The 27629-nt window shown below is 38.4% G+C and overlaps 1 protein-coding gene across 1 annotated transcript in view; it reads right to left on the reverse strand.

Moving 5' to 3' along the window:
* The window catches only part of SLC17A1 (solute carrier family 17 member 1), a 61979-nt gene extending 35131 nt beyond the window's left edge, over positions 1-26848 (reverse strand). Inside the window, 8 exon segments of the mRNA XM_087437896.1 lie at positions 10808-10823; positions 14251-14341; positions 14681-14714; positions 14717-14780; positions 14865-15144; positions 24939-24985; positions 24987-25021; positions 26828-26848. Of these exon segments, the coding sequence (XP_087294022.1) occupies positions 10808-10823; positions 14251-14341; positions 14681-14714; positions 14717-14780; positions 14865-15144; positions 24939-24985; positions 24987-25021; positions 26828-26848 (588 nt within the window).
* Positions 26849-27629: the final 781 nt, after the last annotated feature.

Genomic DNA, 27629 nt, shown 5'->3' on the forward strand with positions numbered 1-27629 from the left:
AACTGGGCCTCCCTGCTCTAGGCTCTCATCTCTGCGTATTTCTAATATGTTCCACCATGAAAGTATGGCACAGCTGAGCCCACACAGGGCTTGACAATCACTCAGCTTTGAGAGATAGGCTTTAGCCATGCTCTTAAGATACAGTCCAGGCCTCAGAGAGTGTTCAAATCCTAAAAAATGTTTGCCAAATTAATTTTTTTTTCAGTTTTATAAGCTAATGACCTAATCATAGGGAATCTTCTGTTAGGACAAGGAGTAGGTAGTGCTCATCAGTCAGTCTTCCCAAAATGTATCCATTCATTTGACAAATATTGATTAAACGCCATTATGTACCATGCACTCTTCTAGGTACTGGGAATACAGCAGTGAATAAAATAGACAAGAATCCTTGCCTTCATAGAGCTTACTTTTTAGTGGATAGCAAGAGAGATAATAAAAAGTAAGTAAGTAAAAGATATTAAATGTCAGTAGCAAGAACTATGGAGAGAAGTTATGGGGGGACGAGGTGATGACTGCCATGCTCAGGGAAGGCTGTGACATGGATGTGGGGCAAGGACATTCCAGGCAGAGGAAGCAGTAAGTGCCAAGGCCCTGTGTTATGAGGCCAGTGTGACTGGAGAGGGAGCATGGGGAGGGTAGAAATGGATGAGGAGAGAGGGGAGTCAAGATGGCGGCGTAGGCAGACTCTGAACTCACCTCCTCCCGTGGACACAGCCAATTTACAACTACCCGTGGAAAAATTACCCCTGAGACAGAACTGAAAACTGGATAAGAGGAACTCCTGCAACAATGGACAATCCTAACTGGGGTAGAAGAGGCAGAGACTCCCTTCCGGAGAGGAAAAACGCCGCCTTCACAAGCCGCCAGCTTCACGGCCGCCGGGAGCAGCTCACAGGTACGCAGCCTCCCTGGAGGCGCGGGGCCCTGAGCCGGGGAGCGCCCCGCTGTGGGCATTTTGTGGACCCAGCACAATCGACACCAGTGGCATAATATCTGACTTTGCTGCTACTAAAGCAATGAGTAGCACCCCCAGAAAACCCGGTTCACAAAGAAACTAAAACTGGCTCTTAAAGGGCCCGCGCACAAACTCACCCGTTCTAGAAAGCATCCTAAAATCACCAGAAAGAAAGGTGCACAGTGCTTCGGTGACAAGAGACTCACCTAATAGGCCCTGAGTGCATCTCGGTGAGGGGTGAGACCTCTCCAGGGACTGGGACATTGGCGGCGGCCATTGTTGTGGCCTGGTGTGAGCGTGCTGACACAGACGCCATTGGAGTTTTCCCTGAGACCTGCTAGCCCAGGTCTGCCCCACCCACTAGAGCACCGATTTAATCCAGCTCAGCCAGGGCAGGCAGCCCACCCTAGAGACTGGCCCCACCCAACAACAAGCCCTCAGGCAACGTGTGGGCCTGCATAGATTGGTGACTGGATGCTCTGCAGCCTGGCAACTGAGCTGACTTGAGCTGGGCAGGGTGTGCACAAGGAGCGGGTGGAGAGTGTGGGGTGGTGGCGGAGTGTGTGGGGCTCCCGCCTTGGAGAGACTGGGTCCGCTTGGGGAGGTCGGGGCGCTCACACGGGGCAGGACTGTGTTGACTGTGTGTGTGGACCTGTGGGCAACAGGGCTTGTCAGCTGCAGAAGATTTGTGCTTCTCAAAGACCCACATAGGAGGTTTGCCCCACCTTCCAAAGCCTGAAACAATTGGGTGCTCCTGTGCCTGAGGCCAGCCCCACCCAGCTGCAATCCTCAGAGAGCTGACAAGAGACCTAATAGGCTAGAGGTTTACAGCAATTCTAAGGCCCTGAGCCTAACAACCTGCCACACTGGGGGCCTACTCACTTAAAAGAAATACTGCAACACAAATGTGGTATTAGAACTTACAGCCAACTGTGCTGGGGCTCCCCACACCTGATAAAGAGACTGAAGGGCCCACAACAACTACAAGCAGCTGAGCATTACAACAGCTGGCCAGGAGCATAACTCAGCCTCCCTGGGCGCCTATAGGTAGAGCTGACAGGCCACAATAGAAGGACACACGTAGCCCACATAGGGGCCACCCCTGGAACATTGAGAACTGACGAAAGCATACTGGAAGCCTCCTAAGGCATCACTTACATAAGGTCACCTATCCAAGAGCAGGAGACGTAGCTGACCTACCTAATACGTAGACACAAGCACAGGGAAAGAGGCAAAATGAGGAGGCAAAAGAATACATTCCAAGTAAGGGAACAGGACAAAACCCCAGAAAAGGAACTAAGTGAAACAGAAATGAGCAATCTACCCGACAGAGAGTTCAAACTAAGAGTGTTAAGGATGCTCACTGATCTGGGGAGAAGAATAGATGAACTCAGTGAGAATGTCAACAAAGAAATGGAAGATATAAAAAAGAACCAATCAGAAATGAAGAATACAATACTGGAAATGAAAAATTCATTAGAGGGACTCAAAAGCAGAGTAGAGGATACAGAAGAACGGATCTGTGAGCTGGACGAAAGACTAGAAGAAATTACCCAAGGTGAACAGGTAAAAGAGAAAAGAATTAAAAAGAGTGAGGACAGTCTGAGGGACCTCTGGGACAACATCAAGCGCACTAACATCCGTGTTATAGGTGTCCCGGAAGGAGAAGAGCGAGACAAGGGGGCAGAGAATTTATTTCAAGAAATAATAGATGAAAACTTCCCTAACCTAAGGAAGGAAACAGACATCCAGGTACAGGAAGCACAGAGAGCCCCAAACAAGATAAACCCAAAGAGGCCCACACCAAGACACATCATAATCAAAATGTCCAGAATTAAAGATAAAGAGAGAATCCTAAAAGCCGCAAGAGAATGTCAAGTTACATACAAAGGAAACCCCATAAGGCTATCAGCTGACTTCTCAGCAGAAACCTTACAGGCTAGAAGAGAATGGCATGATATATTTAAAGTGCTAAAAGGAAAAAACTTACAGCCAAGAATACTCTACCCAGCAAGGTTATCGTTCAAAATGGAAGGAGAGATCAAAATTTTCCCAGATAAGCAAAAATTAAAGGAGTTTGTTACCAAGAAACCAGTGTTACAAGAAATGTTAAAGGGACTGATTTAAGGGGAAAAGAAAGGACCACAAATAGGAAAAATTATCTATTTCCACGATTAGAACGTAATGGACACAAATGCACAAAAAAGAGGTTAGATATGATATCAAAAACATAAAAGGAGGGAGGAGGGTAGTTAAAGAGTACAGGTTTCAGACAGAGGTCAAACTAAAGTGACCATCAATTCTGTATAGAAGAAGAAAGGAACAGAGAAGGACTACTAAAACACTGAGAAAAAAAAAAAAAAGTTAAAAAATGGCAGTAAGTACATACTTATCAATAGCTACTTTAAACGTCAATGGACTAAATGCTCCAATTAAAAGGCATAGGGTGGCTGACTGGATAAAAAAACAAGACCCATATATATGCTGCAACAAGAGACACACTTCAGCCCTAAAGACACTCACAAACTGAAAGTGAAGGGATGGAAAAAGATACTCCACGCAAATGGCAATGAAAAGAAAGCTGGGGTAGCAGTACTCATATCAGACAAAATAGACTTTAAAACAAAAACTGTAAAAAGAGACAAAGAAGGGCATTACATAATGATCAAGGGAACAATCCAACAAGAGGATATAACACTTGTAAATATCTACGCACCCAATGTAGGTGCACCTAAATATATAAAGCAATTATTAACAGACATAAAAACAGAAATAGACAGTAACACAATAATAGTAGGGGACTTTAACACTCCACTTACACCAATGGATAGATTATCCAAACAGAAGATCAATAAGGAAACATTGGCCTTAAACGACACACTAGAACAGATGGACCTAGTAGATATATACAGAGCATTCCATCCAAAAACCGAAGAATACACGTTCTTTTCAAATGCACATGGAACATTCTCCAGGATTGATCACATGTTAGGCCACAAAACAAGTCTCCATAAATTTAAGAAGATTGAAATAATACCAAGCATCTTTTCTGACCGCAACGGTATGAAACTAGAAATCAACTATAGGAAGAAAATCAGAAAAGCCACAAATACATGGAGATTAAACAAAATGCTACTGAACAACGACTGGGTTAACGAAGAAATCAAAGAAGAAATCAAAAAATACCTGGAGACAAATGAAAATGAAAATACGTCATGCCAGAATTTATGGGATACAGCAAAAGCGGTTCTAAGAGGGAAGTTTATAGCAATACAGGCCTATGTCAACAACCAAGAAAAATCTCAAATAAACAATCTAACAATGAACCTAAAGGACCTGGAAAAAGAAGAACAAACAAAGCCCAAAATCAGTAGAAGAAGGGAAATAATAAAAATCAGAGCAGAAATAAATGAAATAGAGACCAAAAAAACAATAGAAAAAATTAATAAAACCAAGAGCTGGTTCTTTGAAAAGATCAGCAAAATTGACAAACCTTTAGCTAGACTCACCAAGAAAAAAAGAGAGAAGGCACAAATAAGTAAAATCAGAAATGAAAGAGGAGAGGTTACAACAGACACCTCAGAAATACAAAAGATTATAAGAGAATACTATGAAAAACTATATGCCAACCAATTCGACAATCTGGAAGAAATGGATAAATTCTTAGAATCATACAACCTTCCAAAACTGGATCAAGAAGAAGTAGAGAATTTGAATAGACCAATCACCAGTAAGGAGATAGAAACAGTAATCAAAAACCTCCCCAAAAATAAAAGTCCAGGACCAGACGGCTTCCCTGGTGAATTCTACCAAACATTCAAAGAAGACTTAATACCTATCCTTCTCAAACCCTTCCAAAAATTGAGGAGGGGGAAGCTCCTAACTCATTCTCCGAAGCTGACATTACCCTGATACCAAAACCAGACAAGGACAACACAAAAAAAGAAAATTACAGGCCAATATCACTGATGAACATCGATGCAAAAATCCTCAACAAAATACTAGCAAATCGCATACAACAATACATTAAAAAGATTATACACCATGATCAAGTGGGATTTATTCCAGGTATGCAGGGATGGTTTAACATTCGCAAATCAATCAACGTAATACACCACATTAATAAAATGAAGAACAAAAATCACATGATCATCTCAATAGACGCAGAGAAAGCATTTGACAAGATCCAGCATCCATTTATGATAAAAACTCTGAATAAAATGGGTATAGAAGGAAAGTATCTCAACATAATAAAGACCATATATGAGAAACCCACAGCTAATATCATCCTCAATGGTGAAAAACTGAAACCTATCCCTCTAAGAACAGGAACCAGACAAGGATGCCCACTGTCACCACTCCTATTTAACATAGTATTGGAAGTCCTAGCCAGAGCAATCAGGCAAGAGAAAGAAATAAAAGGGATCCAAATTGGAAAGGAAGAAGTGAAACTGTCACTATTTGCAGATGACATGATTTTATATATAGAAAACCCTAAAGAATCCACCAGAAAACTTTTAGAAGTAATAAACGAATATGGTAAAGTTGCAGGATACAAAATCAACATACAAAAATCAGTTGCATTTCTGTACACCAACAACGAAGTAGCAGAAAGAGAAATTAAGAATACCATCCCATTTACAATTGCAACAAAAGAATAAAATACCTAGGAATAAACTTAACCAAAGAGGTGAAAGAGCTGTACACGAAAACTATAAAACATTTCTGAAAGAAATTGAAGAAGACACAAAGAAATGGAAAGATATTCCGTGCTCTTGGATTGGAAGAATTAACATAGTTAAGATGTCCATACTTCCTAAAGCCATCTATAGATTCAATGCAATCCCTATCAAAGTTCCAACAACATTTTTCACAGAAAGAGAACAAAGAATCCTAAAATTTATATGGAACAGCAGAAGACCCGGAATAGCTAAAGGAATCCTGAGAAAAAAGAACAAAGCTGGAGGTATCACACTCCCTGATTTCAAAATATACTACAAAGCTATAGTAACCAAAACAGCATGGTACTGGCACAAAAACAGACACACAGATCAATGGAATAGAATCGAAAGCCCCTAAATAAACCCACACATCTATGGACAGCTAATCTTTGACAAAGGAGCCAAGAACATAGATTGGGGAAAAGAAAGTCTCTTCAACAAATGGTGTTGGGAAAACTGGATAGCCATATGCAAAAAAATGAAAGTAGACCTTTACCTTACACCATACACAACAATTAACTCCAAATGGATTAAAGACTTGAATGTAAGACCTGAAACTGTGAAAGTTCTAGAAGAAAACATAGGCAGTACGCTCTTCGACATCAGTCTTAGCAACATCTTTTCAAACACCACATCTGACCGGGCAAGAGAAACAATAGAAAAAATAAACAAATGGGACTACATCAAACTAAAAAGCTTCTGCACAGCAAAGGAAACCACCAACAAAACGAAAAGACAACCTAACAATTGGGAGAAGATATTTGCAAACCATACATCTGATAAGGGCTTAATCTCCAAAATATATAAAGAACTCATGCATCTCAACAACAAAAAAACTACCAACCCAATTAAAAAATGGGCAAAGACCTGAACAGACATTTCTCCAAAGAAGATATACAGATGGCCAACAGACACATGAAAAGATGTTCAAAATCACTAACTATCAGGGAAATGCAAATCAAAACTACAATGAGATATCACCTCACCCCCGTCAGAATGGCTATAATTAACAAGACAGGAAACAACATGTGTTGGAGAGGATGTGGAGAGAAGGGAACTCTCATACACTGCTGGTGGGAGTGCAAACTGGTGCAGCCACTATGGAAAACAGTATGGAGATTCCTCAAAAAATCAAGGCTAGAACTACCATATGATCCAGCTATTCCACTGTTGGGTATTTATCCAAAGAACTTGAAAACACCAATTTGTAAAGGTACATGCACCCCTGTGTTCATTGCAGCCTTATTCACGATAGCCAAGACTTGGAAGCAACCTAAGTGCCCATCAAGGGACGAATGGATAAAGAAGCTGTGGTATATATACACAATGGAATACTACTCAGCCATAAGAAACGACGAAATCCAGCCATTTGTGACAACATGGATGGACATTGAGGGTATAATGCAAAGTGAAATAAGTCAGAGGGAGAAGGTCAAATACCGTATGATTTCCTTCATTAAGTAGTAGATAATAACAACAATAAACAAACACATAGGGACAGAGATTGGATTGGTGGTTACCAGAGGGGAAGGGGGGAGGGAGGAGGGTGAAAGGGATAATTTGGTACATGTGTGTGGTGATGGGTTGTAATTAGTATTTTGGTGGTGAACATGATGTAGTCCATGCAGAAATAGAAGTACAATGATGTACACCTGAAATTTTTACAATGTTATAAACCAACGTTACCGCAATAAACAAAAAATTAAAAAAAAAAAAAAAAAGAAATGGATGAGGATGAGAGATAATGGGATCAGACCATGTGGAAACCTGGAGTCATTGTAAGATCTTAGACTGTTACAGCACACTTGAAACAACATTAAAAGGATATTTTGACAATATAATATTTCAACCTCATTCTGTGACCTGAGAACACAATCCTAAGGTGAAATGCAAGTGGATAAAAGTGAGCACCTAATAAATACATGTGCAATATATATATTTCTGTATATTATTTTATTCAATCCTCAGAAAATTCATATGATGCTATTAGCCTTTTTTCAAAATGAGAATACTGATGCTCAGAAAGGCCAACTTACTTGCCTAGGGCCACATGGACACAGGACACACAGAGAAGAACAGCTAGAAAAGAATAAGCACATACCTATCAATAATTACTTTAAATGTAAATGGTCTAAGTTCTCCAATCAAAAGACATAGAGTGTATAAATGGATAAAAGAGAAAAAACTCATCTATATGTTGCCTACAAGACACTCATTTAGATGTAAGGACACACACAGACTAAAAGTGAAGGGATGGAAAAAGATATTCCATGCAAATGGAAACCAAAAGAAAGTTGGAGTAGCTATACTTATATCAGAGACAAAAATAGACCTTAAAACAAAGACTGTTAAAAGAGAGAAAGAAGGGCATTACATAATGATAAAGGAGTCAATCCAACAAAAAGATATAACATTTGTAAATATTTATGCACGCAACATAGGAGCACCTAAATATATAAAGCAAGTATTAATAGACATAAAGGGAGAAAAAGACAGCAATACAATAACAGTAGGGGACTTTAATACCCCACTTACATCAATGGATAGATAATCCAGACAGAAAATCAATATGGAAATATCAGCCTTAAACAATAGTTTAGACTAGACAGACTTAGATATTTATAGTATATTCCATCCAGAGCAACAGAATATACATTCTTCTCAAGTGCACATGGAACATTTTCCAAGCTAGATCATGTCTTAGGCCACAAAACAAGTCTTAGTAAATTTAAGAGAAGTGAAATCATATCAAACATCTTTTCTGACCACAGTGGTATGAAACCAAATATTAATTACACAAAGAAAACTGGAAAATTCACAAACACGTGGAGATTAAACAACTTATTACTGAACAACCAATGGGTCAAAGAAGAAATCAAAAGAGAAATCAAAAAATGTAACATACCAAAACAAAAGGAAATGTAACATACCAAAATTTATGGGATGCAGCAAAAGCAGTTCTAAGAGGGAGGTTCATAGCAATAAATGCCTACTTCAAGAAACAAGAAAAGTTTCAAATAAACAACCTAACTTTACATCTCAAGGAGCTAGAAAAAGAACAAATGAAGTCTAAAGTTAGTAGAAGGAAGGAAATAACAAAGATTTGAGCAGAAATAAATGAAATGCAGACTAAAAAGACAGTAGAAAAGATCAATGAAACTAAGAGCTGGTTGTTTGAAAAGATAAACAAAATTGACAAGACTTTAGCTAGACTCATCCAAAAAAAACAAAAAAAAAGAGAAGATTCAAATAAATAAAATTAGAAATGAAAAAGGAGATGTTATAAGTGATACTACAAAAATAAAAAGAATCATGAGACTACTATGGGCAATTATATGCTAACAAATTGGACAATGTGGAAGAAATGGATAAACTTGTAGAAACATACAACCTACCAAGACTTAATCATTATGAAATAGAAAATCTGAACAGACAAATTACTAGCAAGGAGACTGAGTTTGTAATCAAAAACTTCCTAAACAGACAAAAGACCAGGATCAGATGGCTTTCCTGGTGAATTCTACCAAACATTCAAAGAAGAATTAATACCAATCCTTCTCAAACTCTTCCAAAAAATAGAAGAGCAGGGAACTCTTCCAAACTCATTTTATGAGGCTAGCATTACCATGATACCAGAACCAGACAAGGATGCCACAAGAAAAGAAAATTACAGGCGAATATCCCTAATGACATAATTGTAAAGATCCCCAACAGAATATTAGCAAACTGAATTCAACAAAATTAAAAGGATCATACACCGGGATCAAATGGGATTTATCCCAGTAATGCAAGGATAGTTCAACATCTGTAAATCAGTCAATGTGATACACCACATTAACAAAATGAAGGATAAAAATTATATGATTATCTTAATGGATGCAGAAAAAGCATTTGACCAAATTCAACGTCCATTTATGATAAAAACTCTCAAGAAAACAGGTATAGAGGGATGTACCTCAACATAATAAAGGCCATATATGACAAGCCCACAGCTAACATCACACTCAGTGGTGAAAAGCTGAAAGCTTTTCCTCTAAGATCATGAACAAGACTAGGATGCCCATTCTTGCCACTTTTACTCAACATAGTATTGGAAGTCCTAGTCAGAGAAATTAGGTAAGAAAAAGAAATAACATGGCCAGCCCCATGGCATAGTGGTTAAGTGCACACTCTCTGCTGCTGGTGGCCTGGGTTCAGATCCCAGGTGCGCACTGACACACCACTTGTCAGGCCATGCTGTGGCAGCATCCCATATAAAGTGGAGGAAGATGGAAACATATGGTAGCCCAGGGCCAGTCTTCCTCACCAAAAAGAGGAGGATTGGCGTGGATGTTAGCTCAGGGCTGATCTTCCTCACACATACAAAAAAATTTAAATAAATGCTTTTAAAAAAACAAAAAAGAAAAGAAATAATCCAAATTGGAAAGGAAGAAGTACAACTGTCACTATTTGCAGATGACATGATATTATATAAAGAAGATCCTAAATCAAAACTGAAATGAGATATTACCTCAAACCTGTTAGAATGGCTATTATCAAAAAGACAAGAAATAACAAGTATCGGCAAGGATGTGGAGAAAAGAGAACACTTGCGCACTGTTGGTGGGAATGTAAATTGGTGCAGCTACTGTGGAAAACAGTACGGAGGTTCCTCAAAAAAATTAAAAATAGAACTACCATATGATCCAGCAATTCCACTTCTGGATATTTATCCAAAGAAAACAAAAACACTAATTCAAAAAGATATATGCACCTCCACGTTCATTGCATTATTTACAATAGTCAAGATACGGAAACAACATAAGTGTCCATTGATGGGTAAATGGATGAAGAAATTCTGGCATATATATACAATGGAATATTATTCAGCCATAGAAGGAAAGAAATCTTGCCATTTGTGACAACGTGGATGGACATTGTGGGCATTGTACTAAGTGAAGTAAGTCAGACAGAGAAAGACAAATACCATATAATCTCTCTTATATGTACAGAGACACAGGCTCACTAAAAGACTGAGACCTAATCATAGGACTATAGAACACTATCTTCCCACATACATACCTTACTACCACATCAGTAGGGTCCCTGTATATAAATGGGAATACAAATGGAAGAACTGCATGTCTCAAACCTTATTTAAGAAGTCTCTAGAAAAACAAAGACAAAGACACCAGAGGAAATTGTAGCCTCTGAAACTTACAACTACAGAGAACAATAAGCACAGCCCAACCCTTAGCCAAGCCAGATAAACATAAAACTTCACACTAAAGGGCTATTTATCTCAGTTTCTCTTATCTATTACATCTTTTTGAGCTTTCAACAAAAAAATCACAAGGCACACTAGAAGACAAAAAACATAGTTTGAAGACAGAGCAAGCATTAGAACCAGATTCAGATATGACAGAGATGTTGGAATTATCAGATCAAGAATTTAAAACAACTATGATTGATATGCTAAGACCTCTTATGAAAAAAGTGAGCATCATACAAGAATATATGGGTAATCTGAGTAGATAGATGGAAACGCGAATAAAAAATTCAACAGCAATGCTAGAAATCAAAAACACTTTAACAGAAATGAAGAATGCCTTTAATGGGCTCATCACTAGACTAGACATGACTGAGGAAAAAAATCACTGAGCTTGAAGAGGTGTCTGTAGAAATTTCCAAAGCTGGATTGTAAAGAGAGAAAAAGAATAAAAAAGGCAAGACAGAATATCCAAGAATTGTGGATCTATTACAAAAGGTGTAATATATGCGTTATGGGAATATCAGAAGCAGAAGTACGAGAAAGAAACAGAAGAAATATTTGAATCAATAATTACTGAGAATTTCCCAAAATTAACACTAGACACCACACCACAGATATAAGAAGCTCCGAGAACATTAACAGGATGAATACTAAAAATATTTACACCTAGGCATGTCATATTCAAACCTCAGAAAGTCAAAGACAAAGAGAAAATTTTGAAAGAGGCGTGAGGGAAAAAATGACCTGAGGAGTTGGGTTTAAATTTAGAATTTTTAGATTCCACTGGCCAAAAATCTCTGGTCACTGATATAAGGCTTGGCCTCTTCTGTTCCTACCCAGATTCATTCCCACATCACTACGCGTCTTAATTGGATATGTGTAGAAAATCTTGCCTTCTCCATCATGCTCTGTCTACATCCTCTGCAAATGGTTTTGCCTTCACCCCCTGGCTAAGCCTCAATTCAATGAATGTGGGGAAGAGTCCTGTCATGTCTCAAAGAGCTTTGGTTGTATTTGGGTAAAAAATTCTGGGAGTGATGACTAGAAGGAGAGTCATGGGCTCTGATGCACCTATAATCTTGATGCCACAGACTCTCTACCCTATGAAGAGGTCTTGGCTGAAAGGGGGCAAGAATGGGCTATCTACAGTGTGGTATCTAGGACAAGGGCCCTCTTGGCTGGGGCTCAGAGCAGCTCTGATGGAAGCCATAAGTGATCTTGGCAAGAGCTGCCTTGATAGAGAATGGGTCAGACACTAGTTAGATGTAAGTTGAGGAGAGAGTGGGAGGCTAGGAAATGGGGGCAGTGGGTACAGACAGGTTGTACAATAATTTTGACTGTTAAAAAGGGTGGTGACTTAAAACAGCAGGCAGGGGAAAGGGAGCCATTTTAGAGATTTGAGTAGAGGAGAGAAGTTTTGAGAAGTTTGAAATAGTCTTTGTGGAGAAAAACAGCAGGACAATCAGGCCATTTTAAGCGCAAATGTGAATGTGTGATCCAATTTGCTCTGTTTGGGAATTTTCTTCAGCAATTATCAGCTGCTAAACGGCAGACAATATTTTGTTCTTTAAAACAGTATCCATTTAGATTTATTTAACTTTATTAAGAAGAACATTAAATAGAGTAAAAAAAAATAATCCTGCCACTAACGTGGGCAGGTCATTTCACATCTATGGGCATTGTATGACTCATTGTAAGAGAGGCAGATTGAGGCAGTAAAAAAACACTCATTGTGGAGGAAGATACTTAAATCTATACCGCTGCCATTTAAGTAATGGCACTTTTCCTCTATTCAAAAAGTGTATGAGGCAATTCACAGTAAAGCTGCTATCATAAAGTGTAGACCCTTTCTTTGAGGTTCATGGAGCCACTCAGGGTAACTGCAAATGACACATGTTGCTGTACACATGTATATGACATTGAAATATGTATGCAATATGAATGTTGGAGCTCATCCAAACTTTGATCAGCAATGTTGAGCAGCGTTAATTATTAAAAAGTTTTTCTTACATGGGGCTGAAACTTCACCTCCCTATAATTTCTACATATTAGTTTTAGTTTTGTAATGCAGAGCAGGTATGCATTTCTCTTAAATGACAGTCCTACAAGGCATAGTCTCTCAAGTTTTCTTTTCACCAGGCTAGACAGTTCCAGATTTTTCAGCCCCTTTCCTGATACAGGGTTTGCATACCATCACTACACCGACCGTCACTTACTAGTGATGACTAACACAGTGATGAAGAGCAATGAAATTTTGAGGATGGAAGACGTGTTTTCACATTATGGCTCTGCCATTTGCTCACTGTGTGTATTCTGTTTGTCCCCCTAGATCCACTCTCCACCCTTCTTTACCCTGCTTTGACCACAGATGGCTGACTTGAATGAATATCAACAGGCCCCCGAGTCCTCTACTTTCCAGATGGACCTGGCCAACAGAAAGCCCAAGCAGAAGACGTGAGAGAGAGAGTTGAATGAGGTTAGTGTGTCTCTTCCCTTAGTCATCACCTTCCTAGCATTGCCTCAGTCTATATGCCCTTTTATGAAAAATCATGAGTCTTCTTAAGGCAGCCGTCTCTATGGGAGTCTCTCCTAATGGATTCTCATTAACTACTCCCTTGCTTTCACCTTTGGACCTGGGGATGGTAACAGCTTCCACATTGCTAGCCCCAGATTACTGTATTATCCTTGTGATTCTGCAGTATCTCTTACCTTCTTTTTTAATTAATCACATTGTAAATAAGTCCTTCTGAATTAAGCCTCTATAAATTTCCTCACCTATCAAATGGGCATAATACCGCCCATCCACAGTCCCTTATCCATAAATCTGAAACCAAGATCTGAAAGTGACAAGTGATTTTCTAATTTATTTGGAAACTCCAATTCTTTATAGCTGTTTATTTATTCCAATTTGTGAGAATTTCATGTTTTACTTCAGAGATCAATGTGTTTGATTATGAGATGGTGCTTTAGATCATGCTTGGGGTGTTAAGTATAAATAGTATACTTATCATATTGTCTTTCTGAAATCTGAAAAGTGATCTACTCTGATCATCCTTTTGTGTAAGAGTTTCATATAAGAGGTATGGATCTGTAGCACCTACATTATAGAATTTTGAAAGTGACATACAATAATACATGTATAGTTATGAGCATGATTCCTTGCTTGTAATAAGAAATTAGTGAATGTTGACATATCTTTTCTTCGATGGGATTCATGATTTTTAATTTCATTAACTTTATATAAATTATTACATTATATTCAGTTTCTATTTTTAATTTTTTCTTAAGTTCTGAATAATGACTGGGATTTTATAGAAAGAGACTCATCCAAAATATAGATGACCATGGGTCAGCCCAGAGAATTACAGATGAATCCAGTCACAAGGATGATAATGAAGGGTCCCAGCATAAATCCTAATCAGAAAGCACATCCCTAATGAATGCAGGTATCTGAAAGTAGACATAATGTAGCCTCATGGTAGCAATGAACAATTTTCAGTGAAATAAATTTGTTTTAGCACAACATTGAGCAGAAGAAAGGAATAAAACATTTGCTTTTTTCCTCCTTTTCTACTTTTTGAGATAAGGAAGTTTCTTCTCTATTCTAGACAGTTTCCACATCCTTAAAGTGAAGGTGCTGGAATAGATGGTTTCCAAAGCTCTTGACAGTTCAGAACACTTATGGCTCTAGGGAATAACATGATACAATGAAATGACAATGGGATTCAAACATCCTAGGCCCTAAATCATTACCTGATAGACTAATAGAGGTAAGTCGGCCTCTTGACCGGCCAAGGAAGGAGCCCACTTGACCCATATTACTTGCTGAGCTGTCACTACTGTTCCCCGAAACGAGAAGGATTAGGACATTTGATATCTGATACTTTCTGTGAATTTAAACTCTGTTCAGTTTTTGCATTATCTTAATACCTGGGCTACTCCCTGGTCTGCTCGGCATGCAATGACCAAAGTTTCTCCCCCGACTTGAGCTGCCAGTGGGATGAACAGGTTAAAAAGAGAGCCAAGCAATAATGTAGATCCAACAATTTTCTTTACGGAATATATTCCAGATAAGTATCCAGCAGGAATTTGGATGATAACTGAACCATAGAAGATAGAACTGGAGATGATCCCCTGGATTTCAGGGCTCCAGTTATACATGGGATTCTGAAAGAAAAGAGGAGACACATTTAGCCACTCTGAATGTTGGTGATTTACTATGATAATCAGGGATGTGGTAAAACTGGTCTTCCAGCTCACCCTGTGTCAAGTAGCTCCCCTTAGCCTAATATTCTCTGTCACAGGACCTTCTTTATTCCTTTATAACATTATTTTCTGTGTGTAGTTACATTTAATCTTTGGTATCCTCAACTATATGTAAAGTCCTTGCAAGCCAAGGGCACCATCTGTATCCCCAGTACCTGTCACAGCATAGACATTTAAGACTTGTTTCTCGAATGTTGCTAAACTATGTGTAAATGCTTCTGTAGAGTGCTACATGGTACACATCTACTGCAATTGTTAGTTTCCTCTTCCCTCTTCTCTTCTTCTAACTCCTCCATTAAGTTAGCCTACTAACTTAAACAATATTTCCCCACATATGCACTGCTCCCAGAGGAAAAAAAATAGTGATAGAGAGAAGATCAAATCATGAAGAGAAGTTCTCAGGCTGAACTGTGGAAATAATTGGATGAGACAGTGAAAGAAAAAGGCCATTTCTCTTCCTTTGCTTGGCTTTGATGTGGCATAGATATTTTTTTTTTTGTGAGGCAGATTGGCCCTAACCTAACATCTATTGCCAATCTCCCTCTTTTTGCTTGAGGAAGATTGTTGCTGAACTAATCTTCCTGTATTTTGTATGAGGGACGCTGCCACCGCATGGCTTGATGAGCGGTATATAGGTCCATGCCCGAGATCTGAACCCATGAACCCCGGGCTGCCAAAGCAGAGTGTGCGAATTTAACCACTAAGCCACCAGGCCAGCCCCAGATGTGGCATGTTTTGTTGTCTTTCCTGGGAGTGGATTTCTCTGTCAATTCCCAGGTTAGAGAGCCTTCTGTACTTTTGTTGCATTGTTAAAGTTGATACAAGAAATTCTGAATATTGAACTTATGGTTGGGACTACGCGGAGGAGGTTGCATATGCTTTTGGACTCACTGAACAGGGAGAAACTTTCATGGTAGTAGGTGAGGGCAGGATAAAGCTTCTTTGGAAGCATCTAAGATAGTCCCCTTCTCTAAACTTTCTCTGCTAGTTGCATAATTAGGAGGAATATATTAAGTAATGAAGGATTTTGTTGAATAAAGAGTGAATGGTCCAAGTGGTATTTTTGGTTGAATACGAAATAAGGAAATAGGAGGAATCTATGTGTTTGTTCTCTCATCAGTATTATCTTGTCCCCCTCATTCCTCTTTTTTTCTCCCTTTCTCAAATCCCTGTCATCCTGTGGCTGTGGCCTCTGGAGAGTAATGTCTCTGAGAGAAATAAGCTTTCACGAGAGCTCTGATAGGAGTACGACTGAGAATACAGAATAATAACAGGGAGAGGCATCCATAAAGTAGCTGGAGGGGCATGGAAGCTCCAGATATTTGGTGGGAGGCTACCCAGAGGGTGGAAGAGAATGCTCTGCCATGTTTTTTAAAATCACAGGAGCTGCACCAAGGAAATCAATACTCACCCTTACTTACATCAGGTGGTCCAGCACACATGTATTCAACTTTCGCTGTGTACGTGAAGAGATCACTCAAAATCTTGGGTTGTTTTTCTTATAGTGTAAAGCCATCCCTCTTTCTGAGCCATCACTCCTTTTCTTCTTAGAGAAAGAAGAAAAAGAGCCCACCATAGTTGGATTAAAACCACTGAGCTCAGACTGAAATTCTCCATACCAGAAGGATAAAACCTCAGTTGATATTTCATTTATTTAATGCATTAACTAGTTGTCATTAAACAAAGTACTCCACATATAAATATATATACATATAAATCTTAGGAATAAATATATATACATCTAGGGGCCAGCCGTGTGGTGTAGTGGTTAAGTTTGCGCACTCTGCTTCAGCGGCCTGGGATTTGCAGGTTTGGGTCCCAAGCGCGGACCTACGCACCACTTATCAAGCCATGCTGTGGCAGGCGTCCCACATAAAATAGAGGAAGATGGGCACGGATATTAGCCCAGGGCCAATCCTTCTCAGCAAAAAAGAGGAGGTTGGCAACAAATGTTAGCTCAGGGCTAATCTTCCTCACAAAAAAAAAAAAAGGAAGAAAAAATATATATACACATCTGTATGAGTCATACAAATAAATAACAAATAGATGATGCCCCAATACGTAAAATGGACTAAGGGTATCCATAGATAAATTATGAGATAAAAAAATGGAAATGACCAATAAATATAGGTCACAGAAATATAAAAATGTGCAAGTCCATTAATAATAATAGACTATTTTAACGATGTGGCAGAATTTCTAGCTATCAGATTGGTAAATTTTAAATAGAATAATGATACATACTCCTTGGCTATTGTGGCAGAGGGAAACCTGATTACAGAATATTCCTTATTCATGTGTATCACCTTCTTTCTCATCTCCCTTCCTTTTCCATACTTAGTGTCCCTTACTGTGCTCTCTGTGGTTTCTATTCTCTTGTTTTCCCTGTTGTCTTCATTTCTAAAATGTTCTGTCTTTTTTTTTTCATAATCCTTTGCTGAGTTCAGTCAATTTCATTTTTTTCATTCATCTGCTGTCTGAGCATAGCCTCCATCTGAGCATAGCCTGACCATCTCTGCTTTGAGCTCCTGCATATGCTGCCCTGTGGTATTCCTTCCATAGCTATAATTGCTTTGCTAGCTTTTAGGTTCATTTTGTAATTTCAGGTTATGATTTAGATCTGCTTCATGGAAACAATTTTCTGACAAGTTTTCATATTTTAGAATACTTATGTGCTCTATTTCTTCATCTAGTATCTTTGTATAGCAGCAAACAGAATTCCTCTTCTGTGACTCATATTTGAAGGAGATCAGTTTTCCTGGATTATAGCAGGAGGTTCCATAGGGGAGTGAATGTTCCAGAGAAAGGTTCCAAGCTCCACAGCTTGAGGTTCCTCCGCTCTTGCTACAGAGAAGGATCTAAAATACAGCCCCTGTGAGTGGCCGTTTCTCTAGAAAATGGGGTTCTCATTATTTAAACTAAAACAATGGATTATTAAAATATTTAAGAATACAATTCAGGAAAAAGTTTTTGAATAATATAGATTTTAACAGATTTTTGAGATACAATTGACACAAACTGCACATTTAGTCTTTGGCATAAAGTATACAACTTGATAAATTTTTAAATACAGGTAGACTCGTGAAACTATCACCACAATCAAGATGATAAACATACTCTTCACCTCCAAAAGTTTCCTTAATCCTTTTATAATTGCTGCTTCCTGCTCCTCCCCATCACTGAGCTGCTGCTTCTTACTATAACTTAGTTTTCATTTTCTAGAAGTTTTACATAAATGCAGTCATACTGTATGTACTATTTATTTTGTCTAGCTTATTCCACTCAGTATAATTATTTTGAGTTTCATACATGTTGTTCTGTGTATCAATAGTTCATTTCTTTTTAGTGCTAAGTAGTACTCCATTTTATGGATGTCTCATAGTTTGTACATTCATTCACCTATTGATGAATGTTTAGGTTGTTTCCAGTTTTGGACGATTACAAATAAAGCTACTGTGAGCATTTATGTACAAGTCTCTGTATGGACGTATGCTTTCATTTCTCTTCAGTGAATATCTAGCAGTGGAATGGCTGGATCATGTGGTAGGTGTATGCTTAACTAAAGTGGGTATACCATTTTGCATTCTCACCAGCAGTGTAGGAGACTTCCAGTTCCTCCACATTCTCGTCAACACTTGGTATGTCCAGTCTTTATAATTTTAGCCATTTGAACTGGTGTTTTGGAATAAATCTTTGTGGATTTAATTTGCTTGCCCCTAATGACTAATGATTAGGAGCATCATCTCATGTGAGTGTTTGCCATCCATATATCTTCTTTGATGAAGTGTCTGTTCACATCTTTTCTCTGTTTTTGTATTATTTTTTATCATTTTAAAATTATTTTTGTATTTTGTATTATTTTTATAGAATTCTTTTATTAGATATGATTTGCAAATATTTACCCCTGTTTCTGGTTTGTCTTTTCTTTTTCTTTCCTTCTTTCTTCCTTCCTTCCTTCCTTCCTTCCTTCCTTCCTTCCTTCCTTCCTTCCTTCCTTCCTCTCTTCCTTCCTTCCTTCCTTCCATTTATTTTTGTGAGGAAGATCAGCCCTGAGCTAACATCCGATGCCAATCCTCTTCTTTTTGTGGAGGAAGACCGGCCCTGGGCTAACATCTGTGACCATCTTCATCCGCTTTATATGGGACGCCGCCACAGCATGGCTTGACAACCGGTGCGTGGGTGAGTGCCCGGGATCTGAACCTGCGAACCCCCGGCCACCGAAGCAGAGTGCGCACACTTAACCGCTATGCCACTAGGATGGCCCCTCTGGTTTGTATTTTCATTCCCTTAACAGTGTCTTTTGAATGTTGATGAAGTCCAATTTTATGTTTGTTCTTTTCTGGATCATGAAAAAATCAGTAGTTCATATGTGTGCGAGTCTATTTCTGAACTTTATTTCATTGATTGTTTTTCTGTCTTTATGGTACTACCACACCATCTTGATTGCTACAACTTTATGACAAGTCTTAAAATCAGGTAGGTCGTGTTAATCCTACAACTACTGATTTTCTGACAAACATTCAAAGACAATTCAGCAGAGGTAGAAGAGTCTTTTCAACAAATGGTGCTAGAAAAATTGTATATCCATATGTAAAAAAGGATCTTCAACACAATATATACAAAAATTAAGTTGAAATGAATTATATATTTAAATGTAAAACCTGAAATTATAAAACTTCTAGAAGAAAACATAGCTGAATTTTTTTTACCTTGGGCTTTGCAAAAATTTCTTAGATGTAACAAACAAAAGCACAACCTACAAAAGAAATGTTGATAGAATTTCTTCATGCAAAAAGAAAATGATATAGCTCAGAAATGTAGATATACATAAAAAAGGAAGAGCAACAGAAAAGAATAAATGAAGGTGTAAATTATTTTATTTTGAATTGATATAAAGATAACTATTTGTTTAAAGCAATAATGTAATTATGTATTGGGTATTTATAGCATACGGATAAGTGAAATGAATAACAGCAGTGTCACAGAGATGGTAGAGAGGAATTGGGAATACCATGTTCTAAGGTATCTGCACTACACATGAAGCAGGATACTGTTATTTGAAGGTGGATTTAGATTCTTAAAAAACGTATATTGTAAACCTTAAGGCAATTACTAAATCAGGTTTTTTTTAAGTATAATGATACATCAAAAGAAGAGATAAAATTTAATCATATAAAATACTCAAACTCAGAAGAGCCAAAAAAAGGAATGAAAAAAAGAAAGGAAACTAGAAACAAATGTAACAAACAGAAAACAGTTACCAATTTTATATTTGTCTCTTTCTTTTTTCAGTTCTAGCAGTTTTTGCCTTCTATATTTTGATGCTCTGTTATTAGGGACATACATGCTTAAGATTATTATGTCTTCTTGGAGATTATTATGTCTTCTTCTTTGTCATTAAGTAATGCTCTCTTTATCTCTGATAATCTTCCTTATAAATTCTGCTTAGTCTGAAATTAATATAGCTTCTTCAATTTTATTTTGATTAGTGTTTGCATGGTTGCATAATGTTTGCATCTTTCTTCATCCCTTTACTTTTAATCTATCTGAATCTATGTATTTAGGGAGGATTTCTTACAGACCCCATATTTGGAGCTCTTTAGTTCTTATCAAATCTGACAATTTCTGTCTTTTAACTGGTGTGTATAGACTATTCACATTTAAAGTGATTATTGATATAGTTGGCTTAAAATCTACCATCTTTTAACATTTCTTGCATAGCAGGCCTGCTGGCAATGAATTCCCTCTGTTTTTGGCTGAAAAGTTCTTTATTCTCTTTCACTCTTGAAGTAATTTCATTGGATATAGAATTCTAGGTTGGCAGGTTTTTTGTTTTTTTTTACTTTCACCACTTCAAAGATTTCGTTTCTCTCTTCTTGTTTGAATGATTTCTGATAAGAAGGCTTCTGTAATTCTTATCCTTGTTCCTCTGTAGGTAAGGTTGTTTTTTCCTCTGACTTCGTCAAGATGTTCTTTTTGTCTTGGTTTTCTGCAGCTTAAATATGTATGTCTGGGTGGTTTTTCTTGTTGTTAATTATTTTTCTTTCTGGTATTTATCTTGTTTGTTGTTATCTGAGCTTCTTGGATTTGTGATTTGGCGTCTGCCATTAATTTTGGGAAGTTCTTAGCCATTAATTTTAAAAATATTTCTTCTTCCCGTTCTCTCTTTCTGCTATTCCAGCCATGCATATGTTATACATTTTGATATTGTCCACAGTTCTGGGATGTTCTGTTAAGCATTTTTTTTTTTCTCATTCTCTTTTATTTCAACTTGGGAAGTTTCTATTGACCTATATTCAAGTTCACTGATTCTCTCCTCAGCTGTGTTGAGACTGCTTATGAGCCTGTCAAGGCATTCTTCATTTCTATTGCCTTGATTTCTAATGTTTCTTTTTAAATCTTATAGTTTCAATCTCTCTACTGACATTACCTATCTGGTATTGTATGTTGCCAACTTTTTCCATTAGAGCCCTTAACATATTAATTACAGTTATTTTAAATTTCTTGTCTGGGAATTCCTACATATGTGTCATATGTGAGCCTAGTTCTGATGATTATGTAAAAAAAAAGTCAAAGTGCAGTACATTGCATATAGAGTGTTATTTTTAATGTAAAAAGGAAGGAAATATGTTCATATTTGCCTGTGCATTCACAAAGGAACATAGGAAGAGTAAAGGGAAAAAGTATTCTTCCCACTCATTTCCATTTTTTCCTGGACTACATTTTCTGGCAGATAACAACTCATTACCTTTTGGAGATGAAATTAAACATGTAAATATGCTGCATATTCAGAAACTTAAAAAAGAGAACGTGTCTTGATTTTTTTTAAATTAATTAATTAATTATTATTATTATTTTTTTTTTGTGAGGAAGATTAGCCCTGAGCTAACAACTGATGCCAATCCTCCTCTTTTTGCAGAGGAAGATTGCCCTGAGCTAACATCCGTGCCCATCTTCCTCGTGCTTTATATGGGATGCCGCCACAGCATGGCCTGACAAGCGGTGGTTCGGTGCCTGGGATCCGAACCTCGGGTCGCCACAGTGGAGTGCATGCACTTGACTGCTACGCCACCAGGCCACCCTGAGAATGTGTCTTGACTTTCACTTCTAGTTTAAAATGCTTTCCCTTTTTTGTCTTGTCAAAACTTCTCAATTCTAAAGAGGCCATAACTTTTGGTTTTTATTCTTCTTCACATAGAGGGATTCATACAATGAAGCCTTTCACAATATTGAGGCATACTTTAATCATGGACATGTTTTTTTTTTTTTTTTTAATTAATTTATTTTTTTCCCCCAAAGCCCCAGTAGATAGTTGTATGTCATAGCTGCACGTCCTTCTAGTTGCTGTATGTGGGATGCGGCCTCAGCATGGCCGGAGAAGCAGTGCTTCGGTGCGCGCCCGGGATCTGAACCCCAGCCGCCAGCAGCGGAGCGCACTCACTTAACCGCTAAGCCACGGGGCTGGCCCGTCTGGGTTACTCTTGGAAGTAAGTCCCCTTAATAACAACGAAGACAAGGAAACTGCTTTGTTCTCCAAACTTATATGAATAGTCTGGTTGAGAAACTTATATATGCACATTGCAGAGAAAAATTGCATTTAAAAGTATGTAATGTACTTATTGAAGTAGTTTCAAGCTAGAGTAATCAGTGTAGTGTTGGTGTAAGGCCAAACAAATTCATTAGTGGAAGAAAGTAGGGAGTCCAGAAACAGATGCATGTATATGGTCAAATGCTTTTAAATAAACATACTAATACAATTCAATGGAGGAAAGTAAAGTCTTTTTCAACAAACGGCATTTTCCCAAGAGACATAGAAACATATTTACAAAAAGACTTGTACTGAAATGTTTATAGCAGCTTTATTCAAAATAGCTGAATATTTGGAATGGATGAACATGGTTGTCAGCTGGGGGCTGCTCACAGTTCTGAGAGGCTGTACATGTTACTTGCCACACGACCCCCTTCAGCTCCAAAGCCAGCAAGGAGGAATCTCCCCTTATGTTGAATCCCTCTCACACTTTGAATCTCTCTAACTGCTCTGTCTCTGACCTCTACTCATTTAAAGTCTTGTATGATTAGATCAGTCCCACCTGGATAATTTCCCTCTTTTAGGATCAGCTGATTTGGGACCAAAATTACACCTGCAAACTCCCTTCAAGCAGAGCCTAGCTTAGTGTTTGCTTAAATAATGGAGGAAGATGCCTGTACATCAGGGACCAGAATCTTGGGGGCCATCTTAGAATTATGCCTACCACAGCCTACCCTGTGGTCCCAAAAGATTCATTTTCATCCCACATGCAAGACACATTCATCCCATTCCAAGGTTCCTAAAAGTCTTATCTCATTACAGTATCAAGTCCAAAGTGTCATCAAAATCTCATCATCTACATCATCTAAAACAGGTGTGGATGAGATTCCTAGAAGTAATCCACCCTGGGGCACAATATCTCTATACCTGTGGACTTGTGGAACTAAAGAGACAAGTTATATGCCCCCAGTGCTCCCACCTTGTCTTGTTCCTGATCTCAGAGGGACGGCTTTCAGTTTTTCATGTGAAGTATGATTGGCTGTGGGTTTGTCGTATATGGCCTTTATTATGTTTAGGTACTTTCTTTCTAGACCCATTTTATTGAGAGTTTTTATCATAAATGGATATTGGATCTTGTCAAATGTTTTCTCTGCCTCCATTGAGATAATCATGTGATTTTTATGCCTCATTTTGTTAATGTGGTGTATCATATTGATTGATTTGTGGAAGTTGAAGTTTCCCTGCATCCCTGGTATAAATCCCACTTGATCATGGTATATGATCCTTTTAATGTATTGCTGTATTTGATTTGCCAATATTTTGTTGAGGAATTTTGCATCTACGTTAAGCAGCAATATTGGCCTGTAATCTTCCTTTTTTGTGCTGTCCTTGTCTGGTTTTGGTATAGAGTAATGTTGGCCTGATAGAGTGAGTTAAGAAGTGTTCCATCTTCTTCAATTTTTTGGAATAGTTCGAGAAGGATAGGTATTAAATCTTCTTTGAATGTTTGGTAGAATTCTCCAGAGAAGCCATCAGGTCCTGGACTTTTGTTTTTTGGGAGGTTTTTGACTACTGTTTCAATCTCTCTACTTGTGATTGGTCTATTCAGATTCTCTATTTCTTCTTCAATCAGTTTTGGGAGGTGGTATGAGTCTAAGAATTTATCCATTTCTTCTAGGTTTCCAATTTGTTGGTATATAGTTTTTCATAGTATTCTCTCTAAACCCTTGTATTTCTGTGGTATCCATTGTAATTTCTCCTCTTTTATTTATTTATTTATTTATTTTTTTTGTGCGGAAGATCAGCCCTGAGCTAACATCCATGCTAATCCTCCTCTTTTTGCTGAGGAAGACCAGCTCTGAGCTAACATCCATTGCCAATCCTCCTCCTTTTTTTCCCCAAAGCCCCAGTAGATAGTTGTATGTCATAGTTGCACATCCTTCTAGTTGCTGTATGTGGGACGCGGCCTCAGCATGGCTGGAGAAGCAGTGCGTCTCACTAAATTACTTAAAGTGTGAACAACCAGGGTACACGGATTCTTTTTATTTAGGGTTTTTCTAATGGAAAACCATAGCAAGACCGTTTTTTTCACCTCCTTTCCTGAACATTTCTAAGATGCCTTATATGTCCTGATGGCAAAATCCTCTCACCTGGAATCTATGGTGTCATAGTTAAGAAGGAGAAAGCCTATGTGATGGGACAGAGAATAATTTCTACCTTTCCTGGGAGGGAACTTGTTATCCATTTGCATAGGGGTTCCTGATGCTTCTCTTCTTGCTGAAGGGTTTGGTCTCTATCCACTGCAAGTGCAAAACATATTGATGTCAGAATAACACGGGAAGGAAATGACCCCAAACCACCTAGTAGTCCTCTCTGATTTAAAACATGCGTCAAAGGGAAACGAGCTTCGTCACACCAGTACCCACTCAACTCCATCATGCACTTCCTCTGACATTTCACTTTAATGATTTGTTGGTTGATTAAAAAACTGTATTGTGGTTACCAGGGGCAATGGGGGTAGGGGATGGGCACAAGGGGTGAAGGGAGACATATATATGGTGATGGACAAACAAAAATGTACAACCCAAAATTTCACAATGTTATAAACTATTAAAACATCAATAAAAAATATATACAGAAAACCTGAAAACTATAGAAAACAAACAAAAACCTCTTCCAACCCGTAATTCTGTATCTAGTGAAAATATCCCTCAAAAGCGAAAGAGAAATAAAGACTTTATCAAACAAACAAAAACTGAGGGAATTTATTGCCAGTAGACCTGCCCCGCAATGAATGTTAAAAGTTTTTCAGGCAGGAGGAGATTGCTAAACATCAGAAACTTGGATGTACAAAAAGAAAGAAAGAATGTCAGAAAAGGAATAAATAAAGGTAAAATAAATTCTTTTATTTTCCTTATATCATAACAGCTCTGAAAGATAACTATCTGATTATTAATATCACTGTCATGAAGATAGGCAGATCATTCTCCACACACTCCCCCCTCCCCTGGACAGAGTGGCCACTGCTGCCAGGTCTACATTTGCTGGTGGGAAACTCAGCAAAATGGGTGAATTGAAGGAAGCAGTCTCATTTCAGGCAGCCCTTTTCAATAGGAGTTCAGCACCAACATGCTCTGGTCAAGTGCTGGTTTACATCTTGAGATTTGACCACATCAGTTTATATGACACCAGACACTCAAAAGATACTTGAAATTCCTAAGATTGGATTTGCAAAGTATTTTTAAATGAGCATTTTGTCAACTACCCTTATCACACACTGGAACATCTTCTGGGACTGCTGTTTATTTCAATACACACACACAAACACACCACACACATTACACACATACACAAAGCATAAACACACACCACAAACCCTCCTCGTGCTTGCTACACATACACTTTACCCACATATACAAACACAGCACAACACTACACACAAAACACACACATACACACCACACATATACATATACCACTTATAGTACAAACATATACCACAAACTCCTTTCATACTCACCACACAATACACTCCACACACATACAAGCCACACATACAAACACATCTCAACACCATACAAACGTGTACACACAAACTACACACACCACACACATATACCACACACATACGAGCCACACATTCACATACCACATCACACACATTACAAACATACTTATACATACCTTCCACCACACACACCACAGACACACCACATCACTCACAGATACACAAGCATCCTATACCACACAACACATACTTCTCTTCCCTTATCTATTCACACAACTGTCCACCTCACACTCATCCCTAGGAATATGTTCTTTTTTCTTTCTCTTATTAAAAAGCTGTGAAAATAGATATGTTTTCCCGAACATTTCCCCAGATTGCTAAATATTTTTGATAGGATCTCTAACAGAGAAGGCCCCTCTATCAGCCTCTGGGGAATTAATTGATTGTTAATTTCATAAAATGAGTAGTGTATAAGAGTAAGACTAACCTGATTCAGGACGGAAAAGTGATTCTTTCTTTTTCTGTGAAGACTTGCCTCTCAACTTGGAAAGATACTGTATTTTTGGATTTACTAATTTTGGCCCTGTAAATCCTTCACCGAATCCTTCAACCTCACCATGACGAAGCTAAAAGCTTAATTTTTAACTTCACTTTCACCATTACCTTGAATCTTCAGGGGAGGAGTGTGAGTCTTAGAAATTATCCGATGAACTAGAAACCTGCTGGAAATCTGCTAGTAATTTCATGACCGTAATAGACAGACATCGGTAGTCTCTTTCCCTGCTGGGAGGTAGAACCCGCCTGCTCCATCAGTGCTCTCAGGACTTTTTTATTGAGGATTGCTCTGGGTACACAGTACTATTCTGACAGGAACGCTATGGTTTTCTAAATGCCCTATAAATGCCCTATTGGCTTTTTTTCCCCCTACCTTTCTTCCCCTCTCCCTCCCTCCCTCTTTCCTTTCCTTCTTTCCTTGCTTCCTTCCTTCTTTCCTCCCTTCTTTCTTCTTCCCTTCTTTCCCTTCTCTATGCTCCTCCCCTCTCCCCCCTCCCTTCCTTTGCCTCCTCTTCTCTTCCCTCCTCTCCTCTCCTCTCCTCTCTTCTCTTCCCTTCCCTTTCCTTCCCTTCCTTTCCCTTCCCTTCCCTTCTCCTCTCTCTCTCTTGCAAAGGTCACATCTGTTTGACATTCAAGATACTCAGAGAGAAGTACATTTTATTAAGGCATGTCCCCCAAAGGGTGTGACTTCCCTCTTCCCTCATGGCCTCTCCTGCAGTGACTGTAAGTTCTCCTCGTTCAGACATCTGTCTATAGCAACACCTGGGAGCATTTTACCTTGGTACTTGTTGAAGGCAACTTACTGATCAGAAAGGAACATCTAGGGGCCGGCCCCGTGGCTTAGT

The sequence above is a fragment of the Ceratotherium simum genome, chromosome 13, assembly GCF_057802395.1.
Source record: "Ceratotherium simum simum isolate JZ-2026a chromosome 13, ASM5780239v1, whole genome shotgun sequence".
NCBI classification, from domain to species: domain Eukaryota; kingdom Metazoa; phylum Chordata; class Mammalia; order Perissodactyla; family Rhinocerotidae; genus Ceratotherium; species Ceratotherium simum.